Raw genomic sequence first — 13,329 nt, 5'->3', positions numbered from 1 at the left:
CCGAATTACTTGAATACCATGGGAATATTAATGTCTTTTCTTCACAATGTACGAAAAGTGTGAAAATATCTTTCCTTATTGATTATTAATTCAATAATCATTAATCTAGAAGATGAATGCACATTTTGATATATCTATGGAATTTATAATCCATTTTCTGCAGAACACTTTTAAAAATTGCTCCACAGAAAATTTAGAAGTCGCAGTCAAAGTATCAGGAAATTTGTTGAGAAAAATGGCGCGTATAAAAGAAAAAGAGAGCGATGTTTTTTTTTGTTTTAATTTGGAAAGTGTTTCAGTTGTGTTCAAAATGAACATTTTTTCTCTTCCTCTCTTTTGTTTTTCTATTAAATAATCAATATATATATTTTTTTATCAAAACTTCTTTTCTCTGACATTTTAAAATTATGTAAATTTTTTTTCTGACCCCCCCCCAAAAAAAAAACGATTTAGCGATGTTAAATAGATTTTTCAAAATTTAGGTTTAATTTTTTTGTGTTTGCTGCTTTTATATAGTCCATTTCATTTTCCTAAGTTTCCTAAGAAGAAATAAGTAAAGTTTTAGACACGAGAGAGAGAGAGAGAGAGAGAGAGAGAGAGAGAGAGAGAGAGAGAGAGAGAGAGAGAGAGAGAGAGAGAGAGAGAAAACGTCACAGCAACGGTTTTTGCAACGTCGACGCGAAGTAAAAACGTTATTATGCTAGCTGGGACAAGGGAAATAGAAGCAGAGATGCTGCTGACAAGAGTTAACAAATATACACAAAGATAGACAAACAGACAGACTAAATAGACAAATGAAGAAACGAAAATTATGGGTAGAGTGAACCGAGGACGGTGTAGACATGATAGATAAGGTCATAGTTACCTGGAATACACAAACAAGGTTGAACGCGGACTGGAGAACATGGTCATTGAAAAGTTTTCGTGATTGTTTTCTTAATTTTCTGTATAGAAAAATCTTTTTTTTTTCTGGTATTTCAGATTTACTGAGTTATACAATAAATAATGTAAAGTATGTTGTCCACTAAGCGTCGGTTTAGGGCTACTTCCATTTTTAGCGAAGATTATGGAGGGAAAAGGAGAAGATGTCGTTGTCAGGGTAGCAGGAAAGTTGTTGAGAAATACGGAGCGTTTAAGGAGAAAAAAGAGATAGAAGATAGAATTTGCGTTTTGTTTTGTTTTTAATATTTTGGAAGGAGCGTTTATGTTGTTGTTGAAAAAAAAACGAAGACTTTTACTGTTCCTTTCAGTCTTTTTTGTTTTGTTAAAAAGTTGAAACATATTTTATTAAGGCTTCCTGTCTCTTTTTGCTTTTAAAATCTTTTTTTTTAATTAGAAAATATATATTTTTAATGCAAGTTCAGGCGTTGTAGTCCCTTTTCTAAGTAGCATTAAGAGTTTATAATATTATATTAGCAATGTTTGAATATCAGACGTTTTTGGCGCAAAGGTACCTATTTTGGTGTATATATGTACAGATACTTTCAAGAATACGTACGCATTAATATATATATATATATATATATACAATGCACATATATATATATGTATATGTGTATATATATGTGTGTATAGGTGTACATGTATGGCAATTTACATATATACCACCACATCTCACTTTGTGTACAGTTATAAATGGCAGAAGTATGTATATTTACATATGGTATATACAAGTGTATATGAGTGATGATCATATAGATTGCCAATACATATATACTTATATATGTACATATATACAAACTCGTGTTGCATATGTGTTATATTTTATATGCATTTTTACATCCATCTATCACTGTATATATAAAGACAGACATAGAAATGAACAGATATATTTTTATATACGCATACCAATATAATCGCATATGCTAATTCGACGTTCAGCATATATACCTCTCCAGCAACTTGAATATGAGTACTCACACGTGTGTGTATATATATATATATATATATATATATATATATATATATATATATATATATATTGTGTATATGTTTACGCATGCATCTAAAGTACATCTGTTCATATATATATATATATATATATATATATATATATATATATATATATACGCACACACACACACACACACATATATATATGTATATATATTTATATGCTTTCAAATGTATTAGCAATGTAGTTCACGGTGGTTCAGTCAGCCTTTTTGTTTTAATTGCTTAGTCATTATTCTTATAAAATTGTACATATATGTTTATATATATATGTAACTATATATATATATAGAATTTTTTCCCCTCTAGTTGAATGTGCTGAGTTCTAGAGCTCCGAAAACCGGGACTTTTGCTTTCCTGTGTAGTACGTAATGATTAGTGGCTGTCTCTTGGTTGGGGTGAAAGTGGATACCCCACCCATCCGGGTCTGCAATAGAAAAAAAAGTAGCAGAAACGTTACCTCTGACCGTCGGGGTTGTTTTTACCCCGGCGATTATACGCTGGTCATTTCGCAAACAAAAATTAAAACATTTCAAGCAAGAAAAAGAATCCAAGCGATCCTCGAGTTATGACGGTCTCGACCTACAATCTTTCGTGATTACAACAGTCTCGGATATTACCGTTTCCTGTCTATGACGTGGCCTTCATAAATGATTCGCATGGTAAATACGAACTTCCTGCGGGAATACGCCGTCACGAAGTGATCCACTGAGGGACGTGCGTCGTTTGGGCTCTTCAAACGCTGCGTTACGTTGCGTTTGTTTTTTTTCAACTTTGTGCTTTTAATAATGCTTCCGACGGTTAAAGCAAACCGTTTTGGTGATAATGCTTTTAAGAAAAAGAATAGCCGTCACCATGCAAGTTAAATGAGACATTGCGAGACGATCTGAAACGCTTTCGTTGGTGCGTTCCGACTTACGTCGAAAATCGGGTTACGATGCGTCGTTAAGAATGTATGTCCGTCCGACATAACCCGAGAACTTCCTGTTACGCAAAAAGGAAAAAAAAACAAAAAACAAAAAATAAAATAACAAAACAAAAACAGCAATTGCAAATAATAATAATAATAATAATAATAATAATAATAATAATAATAATAATAATAATAATAATAATAATAATAATAATAACAACATACAAATCCCTGGAAATAGAAAGCCAATATTTGAAGTTGCCTACGAAATTAATTATTGTTGTCATGTATATTATATACATGTTTCTATTAGATTGTTGCTGTTTTGACTCTGTTAAAGATAAACGTTTTGGTTAAATGGTTATTGACTCTGGATATCAAAAAAAAAAAAAAAAAGGTACCCAAAGAAGGCCGAAGAATATAAGAACCAAAACGTTATGAACAGAACAACAGTTCGAAACATGTAAATAATATAAAGAATTCCAACTCTTCTAAAACATGAAAGCATAACCATTATCCCAATAGTTGTAGGCACACTTAGCCACACCAGTTATATATATATATATATATATATATATATATATATATATATATATATATATATATATATATATATATATATATATATTATATCACATTTGTTGGTTATATTCTAATGACCAACGGAAATAATTAGTCCAAAAACATTGCATTTCAGTGAATATCTATTTTTTTACTGCCTTGCGCGGGTTTCACGGCCGTTCGAAACGTACGTAAGTCATTTAAGAAAACATAATCACTTGCCAAAGGAAAAAAAAAAAAAAAAGAAACAATAATGTTTGTAGACTAATTCTTCTTTTTGTCATTGAAATATAACCGACTAGAATAATTTCATAGAAAAATGTATTTTATATAAACCCAAGAAACATATGCACAAATGCCATATGTAATTTTAAAAATTCACATATTCCATTGAATCTGAGGATAAATTGATTCATGTAAAAACAAAAAACAAAAAAAAAAAACACACACACACAAACAAACAAAAAAAACAAAACAAAACAAAAACCAGTCCTCAAAATGCAAACAAAATGATGTGGAGAATGAGGATTAAGTTTTTGATGACCATGAGATAAAATTGAAAGGAAATTAAAATACAAAATAATAAAACACCCAAGCACAAAAAAAAAAAAGAAAAAAGAAGAAAGGGACATAAAGGAACAAATAAGAAAGAAAAAATAGACGAAAGAAAAATGTAACTCGAAGACAACAATGATATAAAAAATAATTGGAGCACTGGGGATCAGACAAGAGCTTTTGTCCATATGAACAATAACGCATATCTAAGCAATGGTTGAATACCGATATACAAACAGGAGTATTGGAAAGACTTATTTTCACATGAATGAGAAAAAACACAAGTTGTAGCTGTTCTAAATACTGAACAATAACAACGATGGTGAGGATAATGAGAATTTGGAATTGATGAAAGGTTTTCATGACGTCGACTGCAGTTCTATCACTGATGCTGACGATTTTTTCATAATTAATCTACCAGATGAAATGTTGAGTGAGGTTACGAAAGATACAATGCTGTGATTAGTCGAAAAAGATCACGTGGTTAACTTATAATAAAGGGATTATTAAACAGTAAATCAGTAAAGTAAATCGAAAAGCTGACAAAGGGTCGCATGGACAGGGCAACTTCCTTGAGCTTTATGATACAACTAACCGGCCGGTGATTATTGGGAAATTGAGTCGACAAGTTTACATTTGAAATATTCGACGTCTTTAGGTGCCACAGGGCTGACGAAGAAGAACCTGAAGTTCTACCTAACTAATATTCCTGGTGAACCAAGTGCAAAAGAGATCCAGACAATTGCACTAAAGGGAACAACGAGGATAATAAAAAGAACTCTCGGTTGGTTTCAATAAAAAGCAGGGCAATGTTGGCAGCTGGTTTGGCTGCTCCACACCTGGCGTTACAATCTTCAGAGGAAGAAAATTAAAAAAAAAAAAAAAGAAGCTAATAACGACGACGATGGCGACCCACTTAAACATATTTTTAATTATTATAATTATGGTGAGAAAGTTTGAGGAAGGTTAAGATTTAAAACTTCTCGTGAATTCAGTTATTTTCGCGTAATTAAAAAAAATGGGAAATCGTGTTTCGATCCAATTAAATGTTTGATATTTTATTTATTTATTTTTTTTTTTTAATCCTTTGAGATGAGGCTTTATAATTGGTGTATTCATTTTTTTTATTTATTTTTATTTTTTTTTAATCCTTTGAGATGAGGCTTTATAATTGGTGTATTCATTTTTTTGCGGACAGTTATCATTATCTTCATGGTTTTTGCTGGTTCACCACGTTTTGGCCAACTCATCCTTTGGCCTTCTACAGGTGATTAACCGCGAGAGGATAGGAATGCTGAGTTTTAGCTATATCCTCATTAATTACTGACTAATTGTTGTTGTCCCACCACGTTTTGACTAACTGTAGTAGTAATTCTTCTAACACACTCATCTCCAAAAGACAGAAAGTCTGCTCTGTTTGTTGTCAACACACACGGGCTAGAAGAGGAAGAAAAAGAAGCAGTATACGTGGTTGGTTTATAGGAAAGGGAGTGAGACTAGCCGCGAGAATTCCCGAGATGTGAGAGGGGTAAAAGACCGAACTCAGATGGATAGGCCACTGTGCTTTTGCTCAAGCAGAGAAAACGGTGGGAGGAGAGTAAAGTCCCTTCCTAAAGAAAGTTCCGGCTTAAATTGAGAAAGTGAGGCTGAAGGACCCAGCAGATTTCACTAACTAATCCCCTGACCTGCTTGGGCTGGATTGAAGCCGTTATATTCAGACAAAACTCACCTGGAACCGTAGAGACTCAACGCCTATATCCACCACACCTTTACGGTTCTAGATGAGCAATGTTTGAAGATAACGGTTTCAATCCTGCCCAAGCAGGCCGGGGTATTAGTTGGCCAAAACGTGGTCAGACAACAACAACTATGGACAGCAGTAATTATTGGGGATACAGTTAAAAGATTCAGCATTCCTATCCTGTCGCGGTTAATCACCTGATGAAGGCCAGAGTATGAGTTGGCCGAAACATGGTGAAGCAACAACAACTATAAGTATGAAGATAACCGTTCGCAAAAGAATGAATGCCTAAATTAAATGTTTTGCGGTGTAAATAATCTTTTTGTTGTTAATCATCCGAGAAAGGCAGACATCGTTAGTTCCATGATAAAAAAACAAAAAAAAAAAAAACAAGAAAAAATCAAGAGTGTTCTTTGTGACACCTACCCTAGTTGTTGCAGGTGCATTCCACCTTAACACGTACCCGACTCTTATATACGTAGAGAATCGCATCTGCGGTCAGATGCGATTCTGAAGCGATTAGTGTGGAAACATGCAACATACTCTCAAATAGTCAAATGTTTCAACTAAATTAGGTTTACTTAGTAAATAATAATGATAACAATTAGATTAATAATAAGCACAATCTACTTTTTTTTAAACCAGCTATTGATGGGGATGCAAACATAACAAAAAAGCTAATAACATCTCCAGACGACTCTTCTGATTCCCAGCACTACCAATAAGCATAACAATACCATTAAATAATAATAATAATAATAATAATAATAATAATAATAATAATAATAATAATAATAATAATAATAATAATAGGTGCAACTGCACTATAACAGTGAAATTCAAAATTTTAGATATATTATTTCAAGGTAAACAAATGGTCTCTACTTAACTGTCATATTACAATAACGAACATATCCAAAAATTACGAAAAACGATAAGGTAGATAAAAATTATTAAAGAAAACATTTTTTGACGAAAATTAACGAAAATAAAATGTTTTGCTAAAAACACCGGAGATTTCCAAAACGAGGTAAATAGCGTGTGAAATAACAATCATAAATACCTTGTTTTTAGCATGACTGAGTTACTTCCTTTGTTTTTATATCATATATATCCCCCTCCAAATACGGCGAGCGTTTTTCTATAAAGATCGAAAACTCGTATTATTTTTAAATAATGCGGTAACATTTAAGTACTTCTGATATGCCAATTAAGTAGACATCATCGCTTTTTGTTGAAACTGACACAAAAAGACATTAGATACCGTTGGCTTTTTAATCTATTTTTTCGTTTTCAGAAGTGCGCTGTTATAGTGTAGTTGCTAATAATAATGATAATAATAACAAACACTATATAAATGACAAAGTTAGAAAGAGCAAAAAAAAAAAAAAAAAAAACTTTAAAAGGAAGCAAAATATATGAAAAAATAATTTTACGTATGTCGATGAAATAAATCAGTCGCAAGAAATATTTATATTTGTGAACCTAAATGTTGGAATGCATATACAAATAAGAAAATTTAAAAAAAATGATAATTTCTAATGGTTCCTGAAACGATCGTACGCCAGACAATTGTTAATCCGAACTCTAGGACCAGTATCAATAAATAATACTGTAAAATTACTTATTGTTTTCTCCCTGTTCATCCTCTCTCTCTCTCTCACACACTCATACACATAGTGGAAGAACATTCTTATGTAAAGTAAGCTACACTCAAACATTTGTGTTCTATTTTCCTTGCAATAAAACACAAACACACATACGAACGATGTAGTTTACTTGCCATACTATACTTTTATGCTAGCATTGACGTATACACATGTAGACGTACATATATTTAATCTATGAAACATCCATGGAAAACAAAACGTAACAGCAAAACTGCATACGTACACATGTTTTATCAAGCATACACACTCATAAAACAAAACGAGAAAACTACACACATATATACGCACACAGACTTATGTATATGTATTCAGTAGAGTACCTTATTATACACGATTTATTAAACATACACGCATTTTATAATATATATAGCGTTACCTAGATCAGGTAAAATCTACATGATACCATCGATTTCAAGCTGGGGCGGACCAAGTATATTGATATCCGTTCGATGCTCAGTTAGAGATTAATAGGGATTAGTATTTAATGTAATAATGAGCACAAATTTAACCATATTTGACCACTAATTTGGCATGGAGCACTTATTCTACATCAATGGGCTATAACGTTTTCTCTTTGTTAACGGGTGTAACATTCTAGTGTTTATATAGTTTTATATGTATATAGTATTCACTCCTGAACTAATTAACCGATCATTATGAATTTTAGAACAGAGGGTTTTTCATCTGTTATTCCTCAACTCATCTGAAAATTTAATTGCTGTACTTAATCTCATGTGGCAACTCATTCCAAAATACAGAGAACTTTAATCCCTACTAGACACTTTCCTCGAGTGTCTAAAGTCTTTCTGTACGAGGGTTTGTCAGAACAACCTGGCATGAGGATATTTTTCCCGAGAAGTAAACCCTGACCAAGTATTCAAGATCACATACTATTCGCAGCCCAAATAAGATCTTCAATCTATGGCTAACCCACATTAGTTTTTTTTTTTTTTATGAGGAATGGTGCCCCTTCTCCAAGTAATGTTACCTGAAGTAATCGCACACAGCTGGATATTCCACCAGACTAGTGCTGGAATTCAGTAAGACCAACAGACCAAAACGAAAGATATAGTAGAACATATAAAAATGGTTGATTGGGGGAGAGAAAAATTATGATCTCAATTTCTTTACTAACTCAGTGTTTGAGAGATAAAGAACTTTAATGGAACTTTCGAATATCTATATATCTCATATAGAGTTCAAGTGTTAGCCCCAGGTAGTGGGGCCCCCTTGATTTCTGAGAACTTCGACTGAAGTAAAATAAAAAAACTATCAAATACAAATGGCATTCTAATAAAAAGAAAGCATATACTCATTCTGGTAATAATTTGGTGTGAATTATTTAAGCGTACACAAAGAGTCAGTGTTAAATAAGCGCTTAACACAAAAGAGTGTTGGATTGCCTCGTTGATTAACTTATCGACGACAAAAACCATTTTGTCACTTATTTCCCGAGAAATGACTAATTTTTGTCGCCGATCTATTTCATTTGACACTTCTTGGTACGCAACAAGACGACTTTTTATTTATTCTTATGCTATTTAGTTTTTTTTTTTGGGCAGGCTGACATTGCCGCATTTAACACCTTCGACAAATATACGCCAATCAAACACTCGTTGGTAAGTCAATTTGGCAGAATTACACAACTTATTGTCTAATCGCGTTGAATGTAGAAGTTTTAAAGTCGCGAAAGACTGACTCTATAGGGTACAGAGATGGAAAGCGTATACAAGCACACAGGAATCAAGCAAGCAAGCAAGCAAGCACACACACACACACACACACACACACACACACACACACACACACACACACAACTTCTTAGAAAAGTATTAAAAGCGAAAAAAAAAACAATGGTAATTCTATCTAGTTAATGCAATGTAGTATTATTTATTGATTATTTAATAACACCTGTCCTTATATTGTCCCTATTTAGTTGCCTCCTTATAGGGGCAGAGTTAGACACAAGGTCGGTTTTTAATGTGAGGAAAATCCAGCTCCTCCCCAAAAAGGGCACTCTGGATAGGAACAAAAATAAAAATTTCCTCAGTCATTAAAGCTTCTTCCTCCACTGCTTGAGGACAGAAATGGTGAAGTGTAGCATCAGAACAGATACTACACTGTGATCTTATCCCGTATTACACCGGGATTTATTTTTAAACGAAACTGTCGAAATTAAGCACAAATTATGTTATGTAATTGAAACTAATTTTGAGACGACACTGTCTAAATCAAGAACGTGTTATCTCATGTCATCTGGATTCAGTTTGAAGCAACACCGTCTAAACTAAAAAATTGAGCCACCCATATAAGAACACTCGTGTATGAAAAAGTGTTTTGAAATATAGTTTCCAAAGGGATGATTGATCACACATACATGAAACCATGGCACACATTATCTCAGAATATTCAGCCATTAAGTCTGAGGCACACCTAGCAGGAACCATAATATACATTTCGATCTCAACAGACTTGGTCACTCACAAAATCATACACGCTAATACGCAGAAAGGTCGACACTATCATCGAGCGTCTCTATTCTCTCTGTCGAGAAACCGACATGACAATACTTCACTTTACAAGTGAACCCTGATTAAATATTCAAAATAACATCGTATTCGAAGCGCAAAATGAAGATCCCCTCAACACTGCTATACACTGGCCTATACGAGAAAGGGTGCATTTTCTTCTAGTGATATTACCTCAAGTAACATGATTTCGCGGGGTACCAGTAACATCAGGTGGATTCTTGTCCTGGGATCCGGTAAGACAAAGAGACCAAAAGAAATATATACTATAGCATAATTAACTGGTCAATTTGTGAAAGAAAATTAATGTTTCTAACTTTGGTAACTCAACGTTTGAGAGGTAAAGAATAATGTTGATTAAACACTGACAACCCCAAGCTAGTAAGATAATACATATACAAAAACAAACAAAAATAAACAAATAAAAAACAATACAATAGATAAAACTCAATACACACATATGTATAATATGTACACTCTGTTCACAGTGCACAGCAGTTGACAGCACCGCAATCGGATCCAGTACCATGATCATTAAGATCATATATATATATATATATATATATATATATATATATATATATATATATATATATATATATATATAATGGACTTTCCCATCGATTTCGACGTACGAGGTTCCGCCACAACAACTAAGTTGTTCGGAGATCCATAGATTTATTTATAGTAACGAAGGCTTTGTATAGAACCAACGACATTTTTGGTATTACTGCTAATCTTTGTCGGTGCAGATAACTGCTACAAGACAGAACATACAGTAGACCGCAGTTTTTTTACATCAGAGTTTTCCTTCTCCTAGATGCATGTCTTAACGAAAACTGTGGGGGAATCTCTCCTAGTGAATTAATGCGCCCCCAGATACCAAACTGGAAATTTCTAAGACTCGGCGCGATACATACAGCGCCCAGCCTTCCCAAATGGTAACCCATCTGGTACTGGCCAGGCTCATCGTTGCTTAACTTCGGTGATCTGGCTTGAACCGGTGTGTCAACGTGATTGTGCCGTACATCTTAAATAGAAATCAAGTGTTAACCCCAGAAAGTGGGCCCCTTGATTTCTGAGAATTCACTTATTGACGTAACATAAAAATAAAAGGCGCACAGACGACATACTATCTCAGAAAATTAGACCACGAGAGACAAAGACAGAACCCATGTTAAAATATTTTCTTTTGACATTCAAAGAGACACACTTAAAACGAATCACAAATCTGGCTCGATTGAGAACTCTACACATACGCATCAACACAGACATATAAACACGCGCAAACTCACACATAACAAACTCACACATAGCAAACTCACACATAACACACTTACACATAACACGCTTACACATAACACGCTCACACATAACACGCTCACACATAACACGCTCACACATAACACGCTCACGCATAACACGCTCACGCATAACACACTCACACATAACAAATTCACACATAACAAATTCACACATAACAAAATACCATCTAATAACACTATCTTAAACTGTTTTCTAAAATATCAAGAGGTATATTAACAACGCTAATAAATGCATGAACACACACATATCCATACAGATGCACACTGCAACAAGTATTTATTTCAAAGGCAACCCTTTTTTAAGCATTACTTTAGATTAATTTTTTTTATATAATCTTTATTTTTCTTTTGATGGAGAGTAGAAAAGTCCTTGTGGATGCATTTTCGACAGCACCTAACTCTCGCTTTCCCTATTTTATATTACAGTCTTCATCTAACATGAGCGATGTTTACGAAAAATTATAGAGAAAACGCCAATTTAGTGCGAACAGAAGCTAGAGACGACTTCGCTAATTCTTTTTTTTTTTACATAGGCATCACCACTTATCAAGACCCAGAGACCACTCGAGGATAAGGGTTAAGAGTGTACAGTAGTCAATTGAACGATATAGTAACTGTTAGTAATAGAAATTAGGTAAATTTGTTAACTAAGTGGAACGGCTCATCAAGTACTTGTTTACGTTGGACTTGAAGACAACCAGATTGTAGTCAGCTGGAAAGCAGGAGAACGGAAGACAGTTCCACAGGCGTGCAGTTCTAATAAAGAAGCTTCTTTTCATGGAATCTACGTTTAGGTTTAGACACAGATAAAGTGTGGGGGAATCATTGATAGTATTTTCAGCTAGACGAGCGTTTCTTGTGAAAGTTTGGCGAGGGGCGTCATAGATTGAAGCTCAGTCGAGCATTTGCCATGAAAATAACGATAAAGCAGAGATAAACTCGCAACATCTCTTCTAATCTAATCTCATCTATTCTCTTTTTTTATCTCCCCCTCTCGCTGTCCTGCTCTAAAAAAAAAAAAAAAAAAAAACTCTGCTGGCATTTTCCGCAAACATCCTAACACTTATTAACCCTAATCCTCGAGTGGAATTTGTGCCTTGACAAGTGGTAACCCCTTTGTAAAAAGTAGAGAGGTTATCGTCGTAATATTTATATGCAGGCGTATAAAGGTTAAACTCGGGAATTTTTACGTAAGGTTAAAATTAAGCAACTGGTGGGAAATTCCATATGAAATTAAAATGTTAGAGTTAGGCTGATGTGTACTAGTAGTCACGCCATAATAGGAAGTACGTGACAGAAAAGGTAGAGAGCTCCTATCTTTAGGAATTAGACATGGGAGTGCTAAGTTGCAGGTTTCAAGTGCTACTCTCCCTACATGGGTTGCGAGGCGAATATGCCGTTCATCTTAATGCACTGGCTGCAAATTACTATAGAAACTGAAGAAAACTCAGAGCAATTGAGGGGGTTATTTGTTGTTCTTTTTAATGTCTTTAATTATTCCATCCAGCAAGGCAAAGAAGCAGAAAAGATCAATATCTGTATGGCTACCACATCACCACTACGACTATCTTTACAAACAGACGAACAGCTATCACCGTCGGCGAAAAGAATATGCGGCGATCAAAGAATTTCATCACTCCATATTAAATTATTGCTTGTCACCTGGGACGTCTCATTCGTAAGTGAACGCGTTCAGCACCGATCATAATATTTTTTATATCAATCAAGAGTAATCCTCCTGCTTTCACAGCATTAAACTGGTCTTGTATCGAATTTTGTCCTCGTTGAGACACAGATAAATAATTGTACTTGCCTAATATGGTCAATCGAGTTTATATTTACTATACGAGCTAAAAACAGAATGAAGTATGGTTTTGCTCGGTTTCAGGAGTTTATTTACCTCCTCTCAAGGAGGTCAGTTGGAATTCTGAAGAGCCAACACCTTAGCCCACTAAAATGCCTAAGCAGGCTGGTTGGCATTATACGGTAGATACGTCTCATGCGATATGCAATAAACTAACCCCTTCTCAAAGAGAGAAGGTAATGCCTGGGAGGGTTGATCCCTTGAAACTGAGCAGAATAA

The 13,329-nt window shown here is 34.2% G+C and overlaps 1 protein-coding gene across 7 annotated transcripts in view; it reads right to left on the bottom strand.

Moving 5' to 3' along the window:
• LOC145287853 (protocadherin Fat 3-like) overlaps positions 1–13,329 on the bottom strand; it is a 1,926,363-nt gene that overhangs the window by 43,760 nt on the left and 1,869,274 nt on the right. The window contains exon 21 of one of the 7 annotated variants that reach the window (XM_080135728.1): positions 2,135–2,380. The exons of 5 other annotated variants lie outside the window; for them this stretch is intronic. In XM_080135728.1, coding sequence (XP_079991854.1) covers positions 2,279–2,380 — 102 coding nt within the window. In that variant the 3' untranslated portion in view covers positions 2,135–2,278. Of the gene's footprint in view, positions 1–2,134; positions 2,381–13,329 lie in introns of those variants that run through there. One more of the 7 variants, XM_080135729.1, reaches the window with a different exon arrangement.

Source organism: Euprymna scolopes, chromosome 11 (assembly GCF_053919585.1).
Source record: "Euprymna scolopes isolate OS-2025 chromosome 11, ASM5391958v1, whole genome shotgun sequence".
Taxonomy (NCBI): domain Eukaryota; kingdom Metazoa; phylum Mollusca; class Cephalopoda; order Sepiida; family Sepiolidae; genus Euprymna; species Euprymna scolopes.
The sequence above is the reverse complement of the archived record's forward strand: the minus strand, read 5'-3'. Positions and strand labels throughout refer to the sequence as shown.